This window comes from Gigantopelta aegis, chromosome 8 (assembly GCF_016097555.1).
Source record: "Gigantopelta aegis isolate Gae_Host chromosome 8, Gae_host_genome, whole genome shotgun sequence".
Lineage (NCBI taxonomy): Eukaryota > Metazoa > Mollusca > Gastropoda > Neomphalida > Peltospiridae > Gigantopelta > Gigantopelta aegis.
Genome location: NC_054706.1, coordinates 53,417,509 through 53,432,724, shown reverse-complemented (window position 1 = coordinate 53,432,724; position 15,216 = coordinate 53,417,509). Strand labels below are relative to the sequence as shown.

Genomic DNA, 15,216 nt, shown 5'->3' with positions numbered 1-15,216 from the left:
GGAGTCAGACTCAGTTTCCCTATATGTGGCAGTGATGATGGACAGGCTTGATTCTCATGCTAAAACAACTCATCCAAGTTGCCAACCTTTACCGGACAAGCAACGTCAAGTCTGGGAAACTGAGTAGACATTTGCTGTTGTACTTTGGATTTATTTCGAAATGGAGGATGTTTGAAGAGCGGCAGAAATTCTCGATTGGTTCTTGGATGGACTTTGTCTCTAAAACATGCTGTTCTTTCACAAATATTCCATACTGATCCTGTCCTAATGTCTCAAATCTGCACATGGTATAAACAATAGCATGGTCTGCAATGTATCGGCCGTCTAGTTTATGGAGATTATCACTACTTTCACAAAATGGATCCCTTCTATGGTATTTGTCAGTGACTTGACATCTGAAAGAAATGATTTCTGTGTTTGTTTGTTCTGTTCATGATATACCGAATTTGCTGCCTTCTTCTGACTCATCTCCATGGATGACTCAAACTATTAGTCGAGTTATCTCTGGTCCACATACCATCCAGCACCTAAGAGCTGTTGGATTCTCTGTCAGGCTTATAGCTCCACCATCACCTTTCACAGCAGCGTTATGTTGGGTCTAATCAATGGTAATAGCAGGGAAAAGTCTTCTTGACCATCAACCTGCCTTCTAAAATTCGGAATATAAAAGAAGATGACATTCTTTAAGTGTTACCAAATCTCTCAAATGGACTGGAATCCATCTGGCATAATTTGTGTGATGTAAGGCAAAGAAGAATGGGACAATGTTGGTCAATGTATCAATGTACAAAAGAAACTTTGTCACATGAATTGCTCGAACAAAGATCAACACTTTCACTTCCAGCTGAAGAACCATGAACCAAAACTAAAACTGGGGACTTGCTTTAGCTCTGATACTTCACCACTCAGACATCAGATGCTTGTCTTCTACAAGTCTGCGGCTGCACCATGTATATGCCTTTTGTAGGAGTATGTGCAGGCTACAAGCTGTGACTTGATGAGCTTTATGAGTGTGTGTTACATTTGTAGCTTTTAAGAAAGAATCTGCTATAACTGCAGAGGCAGCTCCAACCTGTACAAGGGCATCTGTCCAACCACTGCCATCAAATAGATCCCTTACCACCTTAAGAGCTGTCATATCAATATGAAGAGCACCAAAGAACACAATAAAATTGTCTTCATCGTGGCTTGCTGGCCGGGACCACGAATTCGTTTATCAGTGGCATATAAAGGTTGATCCAGGGTAATTATTGCCACCTAATCAGGATTTAAGATGTATGCATGGACAAATTGTAAGAAAAGTTAGGTTTTTTGTTTAACGACACCACTAGAGGGCATTGATAGGCTATTGGATGTAGAACATTTGGTAATTCTGTTAAATAGTCTTGAGAGGACACCTGTTACATTTTTCAGTTAGTAGCAAATGATCTTTTTAATATACAAGTCGTGGCGCACTGGCTGGAACGAGAAATAGACCAATGGACTTACCGACAGGTATTCATTCGGAAACATTGTAAGAAGGTGCAAAATTACGACACAGTCATGACTCTTTTTTATTAGTACTGTACTACTTATAAAACAACAAATCATATATATTGTGAATGAAAGCAATTAAAAAATAATAATTTGTTGTCTATTTGAGTTCGGTGATACTATAAATTCATAATTAAAATTCAGAAATGATTAATTAAGGAACAAATAATATAGTAAATGGGGAAAAACTCTACCCTTTCCCATAGACAATTCTCTCTCATTTAGGATATGTTCTGGGGTGTTTAACAAACTACACCTCTATATGTGGAATGGACATACCTATAAATCAGTTTAATATGAACCTTGTACATAGTTGCACTATAATTATATAAGCTATTTATTGGCAAAGAACATATAGACACCATAGTTTCTTAATTATTATAATTCCGTTTGGCTCATACTTTAGATTTGTCCTTGGAATTTGCCTCTATCAGCACCGCTACATGATGTGAAAAGGTATATCTATAAATCAACGTAATTAATTGTGTAAAGAACAAAAAGTAAGCTAAATTCAAACCCCCGCATCAAGTTGTGTTATGACTATGGCGGCCATTTTGAAAAATTGCCACCATGGCAACTATAGGGAAAATCTGCAATGTCCCTATATCTAGAAATAACTATTTTGGTATGTTCTTACTTCATGCCAAATTTCATGCTTTTATCATCAAACGCACAATTCTTCTATAATTTTCACCAATCCGCTGCACTATGTGGAGAGCTTGTATGTTGATGCACACGAACCTTGTTTGGGTGCTAGACGTGCAAAGCTTGCTCTGCAGTATGCTACCAAGATTAAATCTTTACCAACACATCCTACACATAATGCGGTGTTTGACAACAAATATATGAAGTTGTTTGATGCAAGGCCACATTTTGGTGGAGTGTCCTCATTTCAAAGAATCTCGAAAAGATATATTTGGACAAACAAATGTGATGGAATCATTTCGATTCCATCCAGAATTTGTATTACAATTTTTACGCGATACTTGATTTTTACTCTAAATTTTAATTTTATATATCTGTGATATTTGTATTTTTACACAGTTCTTTACACTGTGTTTTAATTTAACTGTTGAATTTTTATATTAATGTTGATCATCACATAGTTTAGTTTGAACCCTAATATTGGATTTTGGATTTACGACTTTCTAACCAGTAGACTGCAATATGTAAAAGTAAACACAATTCTCTCTCCCCTGACCACGCTTATCGCTAATATCAGCGCACCCTAGGGCTGTGTTATTTCTCCGGTACTATCATCATACGGAATGAATGAATGAATGAATGAATGAATGTTTAACGACACCCCAGCACGAAAAATACATCGGCTATTGGGTGTCAAACTATAGTAATGCAAACAAATAAGGTGATGAACAAAATCAATATAAAAATTCAAGATTTAAATAAAAATAAAGTGTAAAGAACTGTGCAAAAATACAAATATCACAGATAGATACTGACTTTTACTCAAAATTTCAATTTGTGCTGTATTGGCGATTGTCAAAGAGAATGTTACACCCCTGCACCACGGTGAGGTTACAGCACGCGCAGGGGATATCATCATACGGAATACTAACGACTGTATTAGCCACCATTATAACTGTCTAGGTCTTAATCTGATTAAAATTAGCTCTACTGGGTCTAGCAGGGCAACCAACTTTCCGGAATTTTCCGAAAAATACGGAATTTTTAAAGCCGCACGCTCTAGTTCCATCCAGCAAAAATAAAATATAATTTTTGTTAATCTACAAACCTGTAGCACACTTAGATCACGTTTTTATAAAATGGAGTGAAAAAGCAGGTTTTATATCGATAAATACCATGGGAATCCCCATGACCCAATTGCTTGAAATAATTTTGAAAGTTAGTATTCTGATGTCACCGGTAGATGTCGCTCGAAGCACAAAAATGCCTACGTCACGACAAATTTCACAGAGTGCGAACAGACTTGGGATGCGTTCCTTTCACCTCTCCTGGACATGTTCCAACTGTTCTGTCCTGGACAGCGAAAGGTAAGAGTTTGGAACAGGGTGTTACTTTACGAACATGGGTGCTTCTGTTTAGAAAGTGGCTGCTGCAGCAATCATGATACTTGAATGGGAATAAGACGACACTGACCATGTTGACTATACTACAGTGTTTGAAATAATAAATTATATATATTTTGTATAAACCGCAATTAGCCTACATTTGCTATTCGGAACCGGGTACTAGTGCCTAACCTATTGTTATTAGCAATTAGATGCACTGTTTATTATTGGTGGTGGTGGGTGGTAGTGGTAGTGGTGGTAGTAGTAGTAGTAGTAGTGGGTGGTTTGGTAGTAGTAGTAGTCGTCGTCGTCAGGTGGTGGAGAGGTTCCCTTACCCTCCCCAGGACGAAAATGGGGAGATTATTTTTTCCTACTCTATTTAAATAAAGGTAACAATATAGTTCTGTTTCCCCCACCCCCACCCCCCAAGGATTGTATCCCCTCTCCAGATATCGTAAGATCTTAGCAAAAAATTGCCGTTTTAAGGGCTGTGGAAACGTTTTGTAATGAGATACTTACTTGTCTGAATATTATTGTTAATGAGATAGGATGTTCACAATCGGGGACTATGAAGAAAAGGCCCTCACAAATGAACAACAAGCAAACGACAAATAAATCGAATGTTGTATAACCTTGCGCGAACCGTGCACGAAAAAACAATACCGCACCAAATTATTTATACAGGTCCCGTGGTATACCACGAAGTAAATTGTCTGTGTCTAAAAACTATTGAAATATCCCCTCTAAAAATAGATTAGACCTTGTCTGCTCAACGTTTTTTTTTCTCAGAGGCACGTGGCTTTTTAAGAAATACGAAAAATGCATTTTGTGGTATTACAAACACCAGGATTACCAAAGAACACTTCAGGTGAATGGAAAGGTATATTCTAAATAATAAACGGTAAGTAAAGTGCAATTTTAGTTGTGAAAAAATGGGTTTAATAGCGAAAAACAACGGCGTAATGATTAACAAATAGGGCGTGTCCCTTTAACCCACATCCGGAATTCCGGAATTAATGGCAAATATTCGGATTTTTTTCCAAATTCGCTATCATTATTTTTTTTGACATGACATAATGTTTTTAACATGCTCCTATACCACTAAGGTTTCGAGCACGACCACCCCGGGTTCGGCCTCTGGAGGCCCGGGACCCAATCCGGGGCAGAGATTTTTTTTTTTTGAAGCAACCATTTCTGAATTTATTTTAAATTTTCTATATTTTTAAATGGCTAGTTTATTAAATCGGGTTTATCATTCTGCATTCTTCATTTCAACCTGAACTCGGTATTATCTAGTTTTGTGCTATTACTAAGACGTTTGTCTATTGGCTGTATTTGTCAACAGCCGACCAATGAAAATGTTTTTGACAAGCGAGTAAACTGAAGCCATTTATGAAATTTGTTTTACTTGTTATGTAGTTTATGTATTCATTTTAAAGATATTTCAAATATCATATAGCAATTACTACGGGCAGACATCGGTTCTGTGGCGATGCATACAACTTCGCCACGGTGGGTGTCACGGGGATCCTATAATACCCGTAACTGAATGAAACACGATTGTCCAAATATCTCTCCTAACTGTATATCTATTAGATCTCTCTGTAACAGGCAGTTATACCCGCTTGGCTCGTCTAGGTATGATCAGAGATAAGATCTTATATAAAGTATATATAATATAGCACGTTTAGTTCACTAGAAAACACAACAAAAACACAATACACTTTGGAATCTGTATTAACCTACGCTGACAAATGTACTGCCGCAGTAGTTAATTAACAACAACAAATAATAACCCAGAACTGATCACTTAATTAGTTAATCTCTAGGTGTCTAGTTTACACTTCACCCACACGTTTGATAATTGAGAAACGCTTCCAGGAGAACTTAATTAATAAAGGAATTACAACTCTATTCCTAACTGGTTAATTTTTAATTAACCCATAACTACTCATTCAGTAACGTGTGATAATTGAGAAACGCTGCCAGGGGAACTTAATTAATAAAGGAATTACAACTCTATTCCTAACTGGTTAATTTTTAATTAACCCTTAACTACTCATTCAGTAACCTTGTAACACAGAATTAATACTGGTACCTATCACAATAAAGACAATAACCTACAGTTTACCTAGGTCCTCTAGGATGACTGGCTAAGCCTTAATAATTATTTAGAATAGTGAGCCTACAGATTACTGCGTCAGATGACCGGCAGCACCGTCTAAATAATATTGGTATAATACAGTATTAAAATATTTAAAGTCAAAACAATCACATTAAGGTTAGCAACAGGGCGTGTTCCTTTAAATATAATTACCACGTCCGGGCTGAACTCATATATTTCGTTCAGTGGACGACGTCCGTTTCCCCTGCAGCCTTCCTATGTTTCTCCCTGGTATCTCCCAAACCCTCGCTATTTATTATAAAATCCCAGTATCGCCTGGGGGTACATCGCGGCACTGAATACCTACAAGTGATATTTCCACAGAGACCAAGACGACAATTTTTCTTAGATCGCCAGACTTGCTGACGCCTAGTCGCCAAAATCACGGTCGTCGAAACCGCACTCGCAGAGGTATTACGTAACTACTGGCCACATTGCCTCCACACCTGGACTAAGTGCATATTGGGATGCACGGTCGCGCGAAGGTATTACGTAACAAAGTGCCCACCTGGGCTTAAGTGCATATTGGAACTGCACACGGCCCTCTAAAACAATTAATATCGCCACAGGCGAAAACAAAATTAAGAGCATGTTCCGTCACAGTGGGTAAAAACCTGAATATATAACAGAACACTTGCGATCGTACGAAAACAAAAGAAACGGATCCACAATTTTCTTCTTTTCATATGCTTTCACATGCAACATTTCACTAAATAATATTTGGCTACCAGTAATCTGTGACACGTTCATGACATTAATATACCTACCGATCTTGTTTTATTCAAGTAAGTTAAACTATAAACAATGTAAATTTTTACAAACCATTGTTAGATATTCCCGCGATATTTTTCATTACACTGGCACCCCAAACGTCTTACTCTAATGGTAATGTAAGCGTAATGCATGTCATGTCATGTCATAGGGTTTTACGTGCACATTCAGAACAAGCTGTTGTAGCGCACGCCTGTCGTGGGCACAAGAGCCGGCCTTGACCGGCTCATCCGTCCATGACAGGTAAGGTGGGGGGAGGGGAGAGGAGGGACCGCCTGCACTGGCAGGTGCAAGGGATCACCAGCAGCCCGATCAAATCGGTAGCAGGCGGGTGGGGGTGGTGGTGGTGCTATGGAATTTGAATAGAGCAGTTAAATGCCAAAGAGAAAAGGGTGCGCAATTTTGATTGAGGGAATTTGGCGCAATTTTGAACGGTCGGTCGAAAGGTAAATGGCCGAGCTAATATAGGTTTTGATATTAGTGAATCGAGAGTAGCTCGTTAATTTTAGACCTTTACGATGCTGTGGTGTCTCCCTAGGTTGCCCATAGGGCCCTTATAAAGGGCCTGACCGCTTCTGGTCGAGGCATCACCGAGTACCAAGTTATTACCAGCAGCAAGTATTGGGGGTTTGGGTGGGGGAGGCCGATATTCTTTTGTTCAGCTTCCCCCGGGTGCATTGCAATTGTGTACTCGGAACCGGTATTCTTTTGTCCGGTTCCTTATTAGAGTACGTGCTGGACCATTAAATGGGGGGCGGGTGCATTGTTATCATTAGTCAATGCACCCTGTGTACTGATGCAGTGAGCGTGTAGTCTGTGTGTGAATCCTAGTTTTATGTTAAGGTTGTACCTATTGTCTTAAGTCCCTATTCTAATGAGTTCAACGGTCATTCATGACCACCCATCCCCCTCCGTCCTTGTATAGCATTGAATACAATGACGGAGGGGGAGTTAAACTAGCCTAGCTATCTAATTTGAAGGGTTAAAGCCTAGTGCTTGGCATACTTAACTTTATTACTAATGCAATAAAACGAAACTAACGGTGGCAAGTAGCAACTGTATACATATATGCACCAATCTAGGTACTTAGTTTGAAGAATTTTGATTCCCGCCCCCTAAATATAGGATTTTGGTAGGCTTACTTGGTTTGTCTTCAGGCTATCTGGATAGTTGGGTATCGGTTTTCCTGCATGTCTTTGCTTCTGGAACCCTAGTTGACTTACCTTAGTTAGCTAGGATGGAATGCATCAGTAATAAAAAAAAACATGGTGCGGGTGCAAAGACAAATTCGTGCAATTGGATTGGACCAATGAGAGTGCTGCAAAAAAGGCCATGGTTTGTGCTATCCTGCTTGTGGGAAACGCAAATAAAAGATCCCTTGCTGCTAATCGGAAGAGTAGCCCATGTAGTGGCGACAGCGGGTTTCCTCTCAAAATCTGTGTGGTCCTTAACCATATGTCTGACACCATATAACCGTAAATAAAATGTGTTGAGTGCGTCGTTAAATGAAACATTTTTTTTTTCTTCTGGTCGTCTAATATTTCTAAGAAGCCCAAACTGGATTTTGTCTTCAAATTCAATATATAGCCAGTAATATTTTATGCAGAAAAATATATTTGATATGTAATTACAATCGTTAAAAAGTCTCTGTTAGTCGATAACATCTTTAAAATTGCAGCAAACTCAGGAATGTCCCTTTAACCATGTCATTTTAATTATGTAATGCGCTTTGAGCATACATTAGTGTGGAGTTTAGCGCTATAGAAATGAACTTATTATTATTATTATTATTATTATTATTATGAATGTAAGTATAAATTGTCAGCCAATTCTTCAGTAAAGCATGTCATACCGACAGACCACATCGTACATGTATGCTACATAAATCTGAACAACAAAACCGGTATCCATTACTTAAAGACCGTATTTGTGCACAAGACATAGTTAATAGATATTTGGTAAAATAGTGGTTGATTCCATGATTCTGTGTCTAGTGCCTCACCTTTAGGATGATAGCCGGTCCCGAGATTATTTATTGGACAATTCATCCTTGTCGCACCGCCACATAGACGACTGCAACTCCCGAGGAGATCATTTATTGGACAATTCATCCTTCTCGCACCGTTACATAGAGGACTGTCATTCTCGAGATCATTTATTGCACAATTAATCCTTGTTGCACCGTTACATAGATGACTGCCATTATCGAGATCATTTATTGACAATTCATCCTTGTTGCACCGTTTCATAGAGGACTGCCATTCTCGAGATCATTTATTGCACAATTCATCCTTGTTGCACCGTCACAAATACAACTGCCATTCCCGATATCATTTATTGGACAATTCATCCTTGTCACACCACCACATAGAGGACTGCCATTCCCATACTAGTTTACTAAATTAAAACTAGCACATGGGATAAATACAGCAGTGATGGCATGCATTCTACAGTTTCTTTTTAAACTTTGTTACTTAAAGGGACATTCCCGAGTTTGCTGCCATTTTTAAGATGTCATCGACTAATAGAGACTTTTTAACGCTTGTAATTACATATCAAATAAATTTTTCTGCATAATATATTAGTGGCTGTGTATTAAACGTGTTTTTGACCGTTCTAATATTTGTACTAGGTTAAATTTCATTTTATTTCCTGAAATATATGTTTTCGTACGTACGAAATTATTTGAAGACGAAATCCAGTTTGAGCTTCTTACAAATATTAAGACGACCAGAAACACATCAGTTATACACACACTGATATTCTAAACAAGCAAATATATTTAATATGTAAGTTTAATCGTAGAAATATTTTATTAGAAATCTTACAATGCAGCAAACTCAGGAATGTCCCTTTAAATGAAAGAAAAAATGGGTACCAAATGAAATGAAAATATAAACATATTGTGGTATACCGGTATATGGATGTGTTTGCCAAAAGATACTCAAGATCGGTACACATATACCAAGTGTGGTACTTATAAGTATAATTCTGTAATAGAAGCTCATTGTATTGATGTGCCTGGAGTATTAATAAAATATTGAAAATTACTGACAGAGAGCCTTACTTGGGGTAGTTTTGACCAAAAAAATCTATTTAAATTAATTAAAACGTTTCTAAACTTTGAATTACCATCCAATAATAAATATTAAATCGTTTTAATACAAGGATGAAAACAAAATATTGGAACAGCCAAGGTACGCAGTTCCTCTGGTTTGTTTAAAACTGAAATAACTAAACTTCGTGTCTTTTATTTGAAAACTCGGGCGCGGATCCAGAGGTAAGGGGGTCACAGGGGTCTCGTGACTCGTCATGTGGAAAACATTAAGGATTACAAGCCTGCTGTGACCCGTAAATATTTTTTGATTACCTTAGTCTAATTGCGCACCTTTCCCCCTTTGGCATTAATCCTACGGTCCATTTCAAATTCAATACCACCAAAACCAACCCCTGTTTGTTACTAACTCCGGTCAGGCTGCTGGTGCTCTCTTGCACCTACCAGTCCAGGCGGTCCCTTCTCCCATCCAACCCAATACTTTCCTGTCCTGGACGGAGGAGATGGCCGAGGTCGGCACCTGTGCCCATGACAGGCATGCGCTACAACAGATTGCTCTGAATGTGCACGTAAAACCCTCTGACCTGACCTGATGCTTAAAGGTGCAGTCTCAGAGTTATGCAATGGTCCCTGTATCGACCATCTTCATAAATCAAGGCAAATATTCGTTCCTCGTATTCAGCCTTGATACATGTCGTCAAGAAATCGTGCCACAAAATGCTTAAATTTTATTGGATGCGATGAGATCTGATTGCAACGAATCGCAACGCTCCTTATAGATTCCCTTGTTATTGTAAACAAAGATGGCAGCGTCAGCGTCCGTGAAAACGTGTCGTGTTTGTCACGATATGTTAAAAAAAAGGTTTCGGCGGTTAATTTTTGATATTGCTTTCAAGATTGTCACATGTTACCGATGCTGTGATTGGTCAGCGATGTCATCGTGTAAGGGACATAATCGGTGTTACAAATTTTCTTCCAATAGAGGGCGCTAGTAGTGGATATCAGTAATCTTGACTACATGTATCAAGGCTGAATACGAGGAACGAATATTAGCCTTGATTTATGAAGATGTGTATCGACATACCTTTCTCTTTTGGAAAAATTGGTATCCATCTTTAACAACCTTAAAGAAATGAAACCAAAAACTTGATGGGCCAAAATAATTTTTATCACATACAGGTAACTAAAACAAGTCTAAAGCAAAATATTTCTTGTATTGTATTTTACAAGTGCTCAAGCAAAATGTTATTCAATATGATCTCTCTTCAAATACCTGGTCACGAACACATCACCTCCTGGAAATCAGGTTGGATCTTTAGAGGTATAGCAAAGCGAAAGAAATCATCACCTCATCAGCAAACACTCTCACCCTATAAATGATAGAAAAGCGATATCCAAAGACTGTCTGGATCCACGCATTTACAGATAGCACAGCGGAGAATGTTACATGCAAAAAAGTGGAATTGGAGTACCAAAAAAGGATATGAAAATGCCCAAAAGTACTTTGAATAAAACTTTGATAAGATGGTGAATTTAACGTTAAAAGATGTTATCGTATGCCTAAAATAGAGCTTTTGTTGATATTTACTGTATATGACATAAGTCTTGACAGTCCATCTTAACTTATTGTTAATAAGTTCCAATATTTATGCTCTGTTACAACTTCATTGGTGTCGTCATTGGTAGTACTGATTCTAAGACTCTCTTTCATTTTCTTGGTGTGAAACAGTAGCTAGTTTTCAGTGCACCAATTAGCGAAGAGACTAATAGCAGATCTGAATTAATCATCCGATAACCGGCCTCGGTGGTGTCATGGTTAGGCCATCAGACGTAGAGGCTGGTAGGTACAGGGTTCGCAGCCCAGTACCGGCTCCCACCCAGAGCGAGTTTTAACGACTCAGTGGGTAGGTGTAAGACCACTACACCCTCTTCTCTCTCACTAAAACTAACCCACTGTCCTGAGCAGACAGCCCAGCATGCACGAAAATAAGTTGAAATGAAAACGCATTGAACATACAGACACTGATATTCTAAACAAGAAAATATATTTAATATGTAACTTTAATTGTAGAAATATTTTATTAGTCGGAAACATCTCACAATGAACAAAACTCTGGAATGTCCCTTTAAAACAATAACATAGTAAAACAATTGGTAAGATAATACTAAGATAACAAATAAATGAGTTATTATAAATGCTTAAGGGGAGGGGGGGGGGGGTAAAACGTCAAACTGGATAATTAAAAGTATTGGATAAACAAATGTCTTTTAAGAAGTTTGTTAAACGATATAAGATTTGTGGCATTTTTAAGACTGTCTTTCAGTTCATTCTATTTCTTCACAGCACTCACACTAAAGGAACGGGAGCCAAAAGACTTAAGCTTCCATCCTGGGACAGCCAGTAGGTTTTGCTGGCCAGAACGAAGATACCTTGATGATGGTTGATAGACCTGTAGGAGCTCACATAGATAAATAGGAGCACTGGTATCCAGTGGATAACATCGTATAGTTCACTCGTGCTGGGATTGGTAACCAGTGAAGAGTCTTTAACAGAGATGATAAACTTGTGTCTTTAGACGATCTTGTAACCATACATGCAACCTTATTTTGGATGCGCTGTAACTTCTGTGTATAGTCCTTCGGGATAGCGACAAAAAGGCTGTTGCAGTTGTCCAGGCTTCATAAAATCAACGATCTGGCAAGAGCAGATGTAGTTTTCAATGTCAGTAGGTGTCGTATGTCTCCAATATTCTTGAGGTGCATGTTCCACGTTTTACAAACCTGCATGACATGTTTTTCCATTGATAGCTGAGACTGAAGATTGACTCCCAGATACTTCACTGAAGTAGTGAATGAAATTGGTGCATTGCATATAGTCAGATGAGTTATGTTCGTTTTGGCAACTCAAGGGTTAGGACCAACTAGCATAGCCTCTGTTTTCATGCTAGTATGAACAGAAAAAGTGCAAACAAACAAATAGGGAAGAATCTTGTCCGGTCAAACTCGGAAGGGTCGAATATACTGTAACTCTCGAACACAAAATGAAGTCCCGAATTACACTTACACGTTGTTGACCGAATGGTTAGGTCGAACTACCCGATGGGTATTTGTCTTTTCACTGTTTACAGTCCGCATCAACCTGATACCTACTCTAATCGACTTTGATCATATGCATCAAGTCATTGAGATTTTCTAGAAGCGTCCATCCAGATGATCTCTTGTCGGGATCAAACTGCCAGCAAAGATGGAGCTGGTCTAAGAAGTCACTGTCCAGCTGAACGTCGCCGGGGATGGTGGGCAGCAGGCCACGCTCTCCCACCTGTTTGCGCAGCTGGGATTCTGTCAGCCCATAGAACGGCTCTTCCTCCACGGACAACTCCAGCATGAGTAGCCCCATCGAGAAGACGTCTGCTTTCATGTACTGTGACGAATCGAGCATCTCCCCACGCAGGACCTCTGGCGCCGAATAGCAAGGCGTACCTCGGTGTCTAAGCTGCCGGTCATCACGAGACATGGATGCGTCAGACGCTGCCTTTATCATGCTCAGACCAAAGTCGGGTGATCTTGGCTGTGACGTTTCTGTACGCCTCTCGTTTCGATCGGTTGTCATCTGTCAGTATGTCCAGCAACACGTTCTGGGACTTGATGTCGCAGTGGGCCACGCCACGCTGATGCAGGTAGGTCAGTCCAGCACAGACCTGTCGCATCATGTATATCTTCTCGTCGTCATCAAACTCAATCTAAAATACAAACCAGTGTTGTTAAATACTGTACTGAAAACAAGAGAATACACATATCTATCTCATATAATATCCACCAGATAATGCTTGCCCTAAATAAACACCCCTTTCACACAGCTATAATCATCCGATATAAGATTGCCCTAAATAAAACAACACCACTTTCACGAAGTTATATTCAACAGATATAGGATTGCCCAAAATAAAACAACACCACTTTCACGCAGCTACATTCATCAGATATAGGAGTGCCCTAAATCAAACAACACCACTTTCACAAAGTTATATTTAACAGATATAGGATTGCCCAAAATAAAACAACACCACTTTCACGCAGCTACATTCATGAGATATACGATTGCCCTAAATACCCCCCCCCCCTCCAACATCGCTATATTCAAGAGATATATGATTGCCCTCAATACCCCCCCCCCCCCCCCCCCCCCCCCTTCACACAGCTATATTCAAGAGATATAGGATTTCCCTAAATAAAACATCACCCTCTTTCACACTGCTATATTCATCAGATATTCCTTACAACTGGCAGCTTTTAATCTCCAGGAAAGGATCTCCTGTTTACCTTTAGACGAGGCACTAAGTCATCCATTAGTTTGCCAAAAACCCAATTTGACAATAGGATTGCCCTAAATAAAACAACACCCCTTTCACACAGCCATATTCATGAGATATAGGATTGCCCTAAATAAAACAACACCACTTTCACACAGCTATATTCATCAGATATAGGATTGCCCTAAATAAAACAACCCTTTCACACGGCTATATTAATGAGAAATACGATTGCCCTAAATACCCCTCTTTCATACCGCTATATTCAAGAGATATCTCCTAAATACCTCCCCCCTTTCAAACAGCTATATTCATCAGATATAGGATTGCCCTAAATAAAACAACACCCCTCACCCCTTTCACACAGCTATATTCATGAGATGTGGGATTGCCTTAAATAAAACAACACCCCTTTCACACAGCTATATTCATCAGATATAGGATTGTCCTAAATAAAACAACAGTCCTTTCACACAGCTATTTTCTTGAGATGTCGGATTGCCCTAAATAAAACAACTCCCCCTTCACACAGCCATATTCATGAGATATGGGATTGTCCTGAATAAAACAACACCCCTTTCACACAGCTATAATCATCCGATATAAGATTGCCCTAAATAAAACAACACCACTTTCACGAAGTTATATTCAACAGATATAGGATTGCCCAAAATTAAAACAACACCACTTTCACGCAGCTACATTCATGAGATATACGATTGCCCTAAATACCCCCCCCCCCCCCCCCCTTCACATCGCTATATTCAAGAGATATATGATTGCCCTCAATACCCCCTTCACACAGCTATATTCAAGAGATATAGGATTTCCCTAAATAAAACACCACCCTCTTTCACACTGCTATATTCATCAGATATTCCTTACAACTGGCAGCTTTTAATCTCCAGGAAAGGATCTCCTGTTTACCTTTAGACGAGGCACTAAGTCATCCATTATTTTGCCAAAAACCCAATTCGACTCTACATTGTTCAGAAATACAGCCCAAATCATGTTTTACGGTTATGTCGTTCCACAGGAGTTATTAAATGAACGTCTGACGACACAATACGCACGCAGAAATATTGAGTGTCAAGCAACAGCTAATTTACATATTTCTTACGAATATTGGGACCTACTTGTAAAATTAAGTAAAATACAACATACGCCACCATTGAGACAACAAACCACTCAGCCATTCCAAACGACTTGGTGGAAACAGGCTAATAAAGAATTAATTAATTAATTAAGAATAGAACTGAATATGTGCAAGGCCACTAATCAAATGATTATATACATGTATCAATAAACCAATCAATTAATATATATATGCAAACGTTGTATATAAATATATAC

The 15,216-nt window shown here is 38.9% G+C and overlaps 1 protein-coding gene across 1 annotated transcript in view; it reads right to left on the bottom strand.

The window, feature by feature from the left end:
- Positions 1–13,074: 13,074 nt before the first annotated feature.
- Positions 13,075–15,216, bottom strand: part of LOC121379717 — a 6,215-nt gene continuing 4,073 nt past the window's right edge. The window contains exon 3 of the mRNA XM_041508368.1: positions 13,075–13,293. Within this exon, the coding sequence (XP_041364302.1) occupies positions 13,075–13,293 (219 nt within the window). The remainder of the gene's footprint in view (positions 13,294–15,216) is intronic.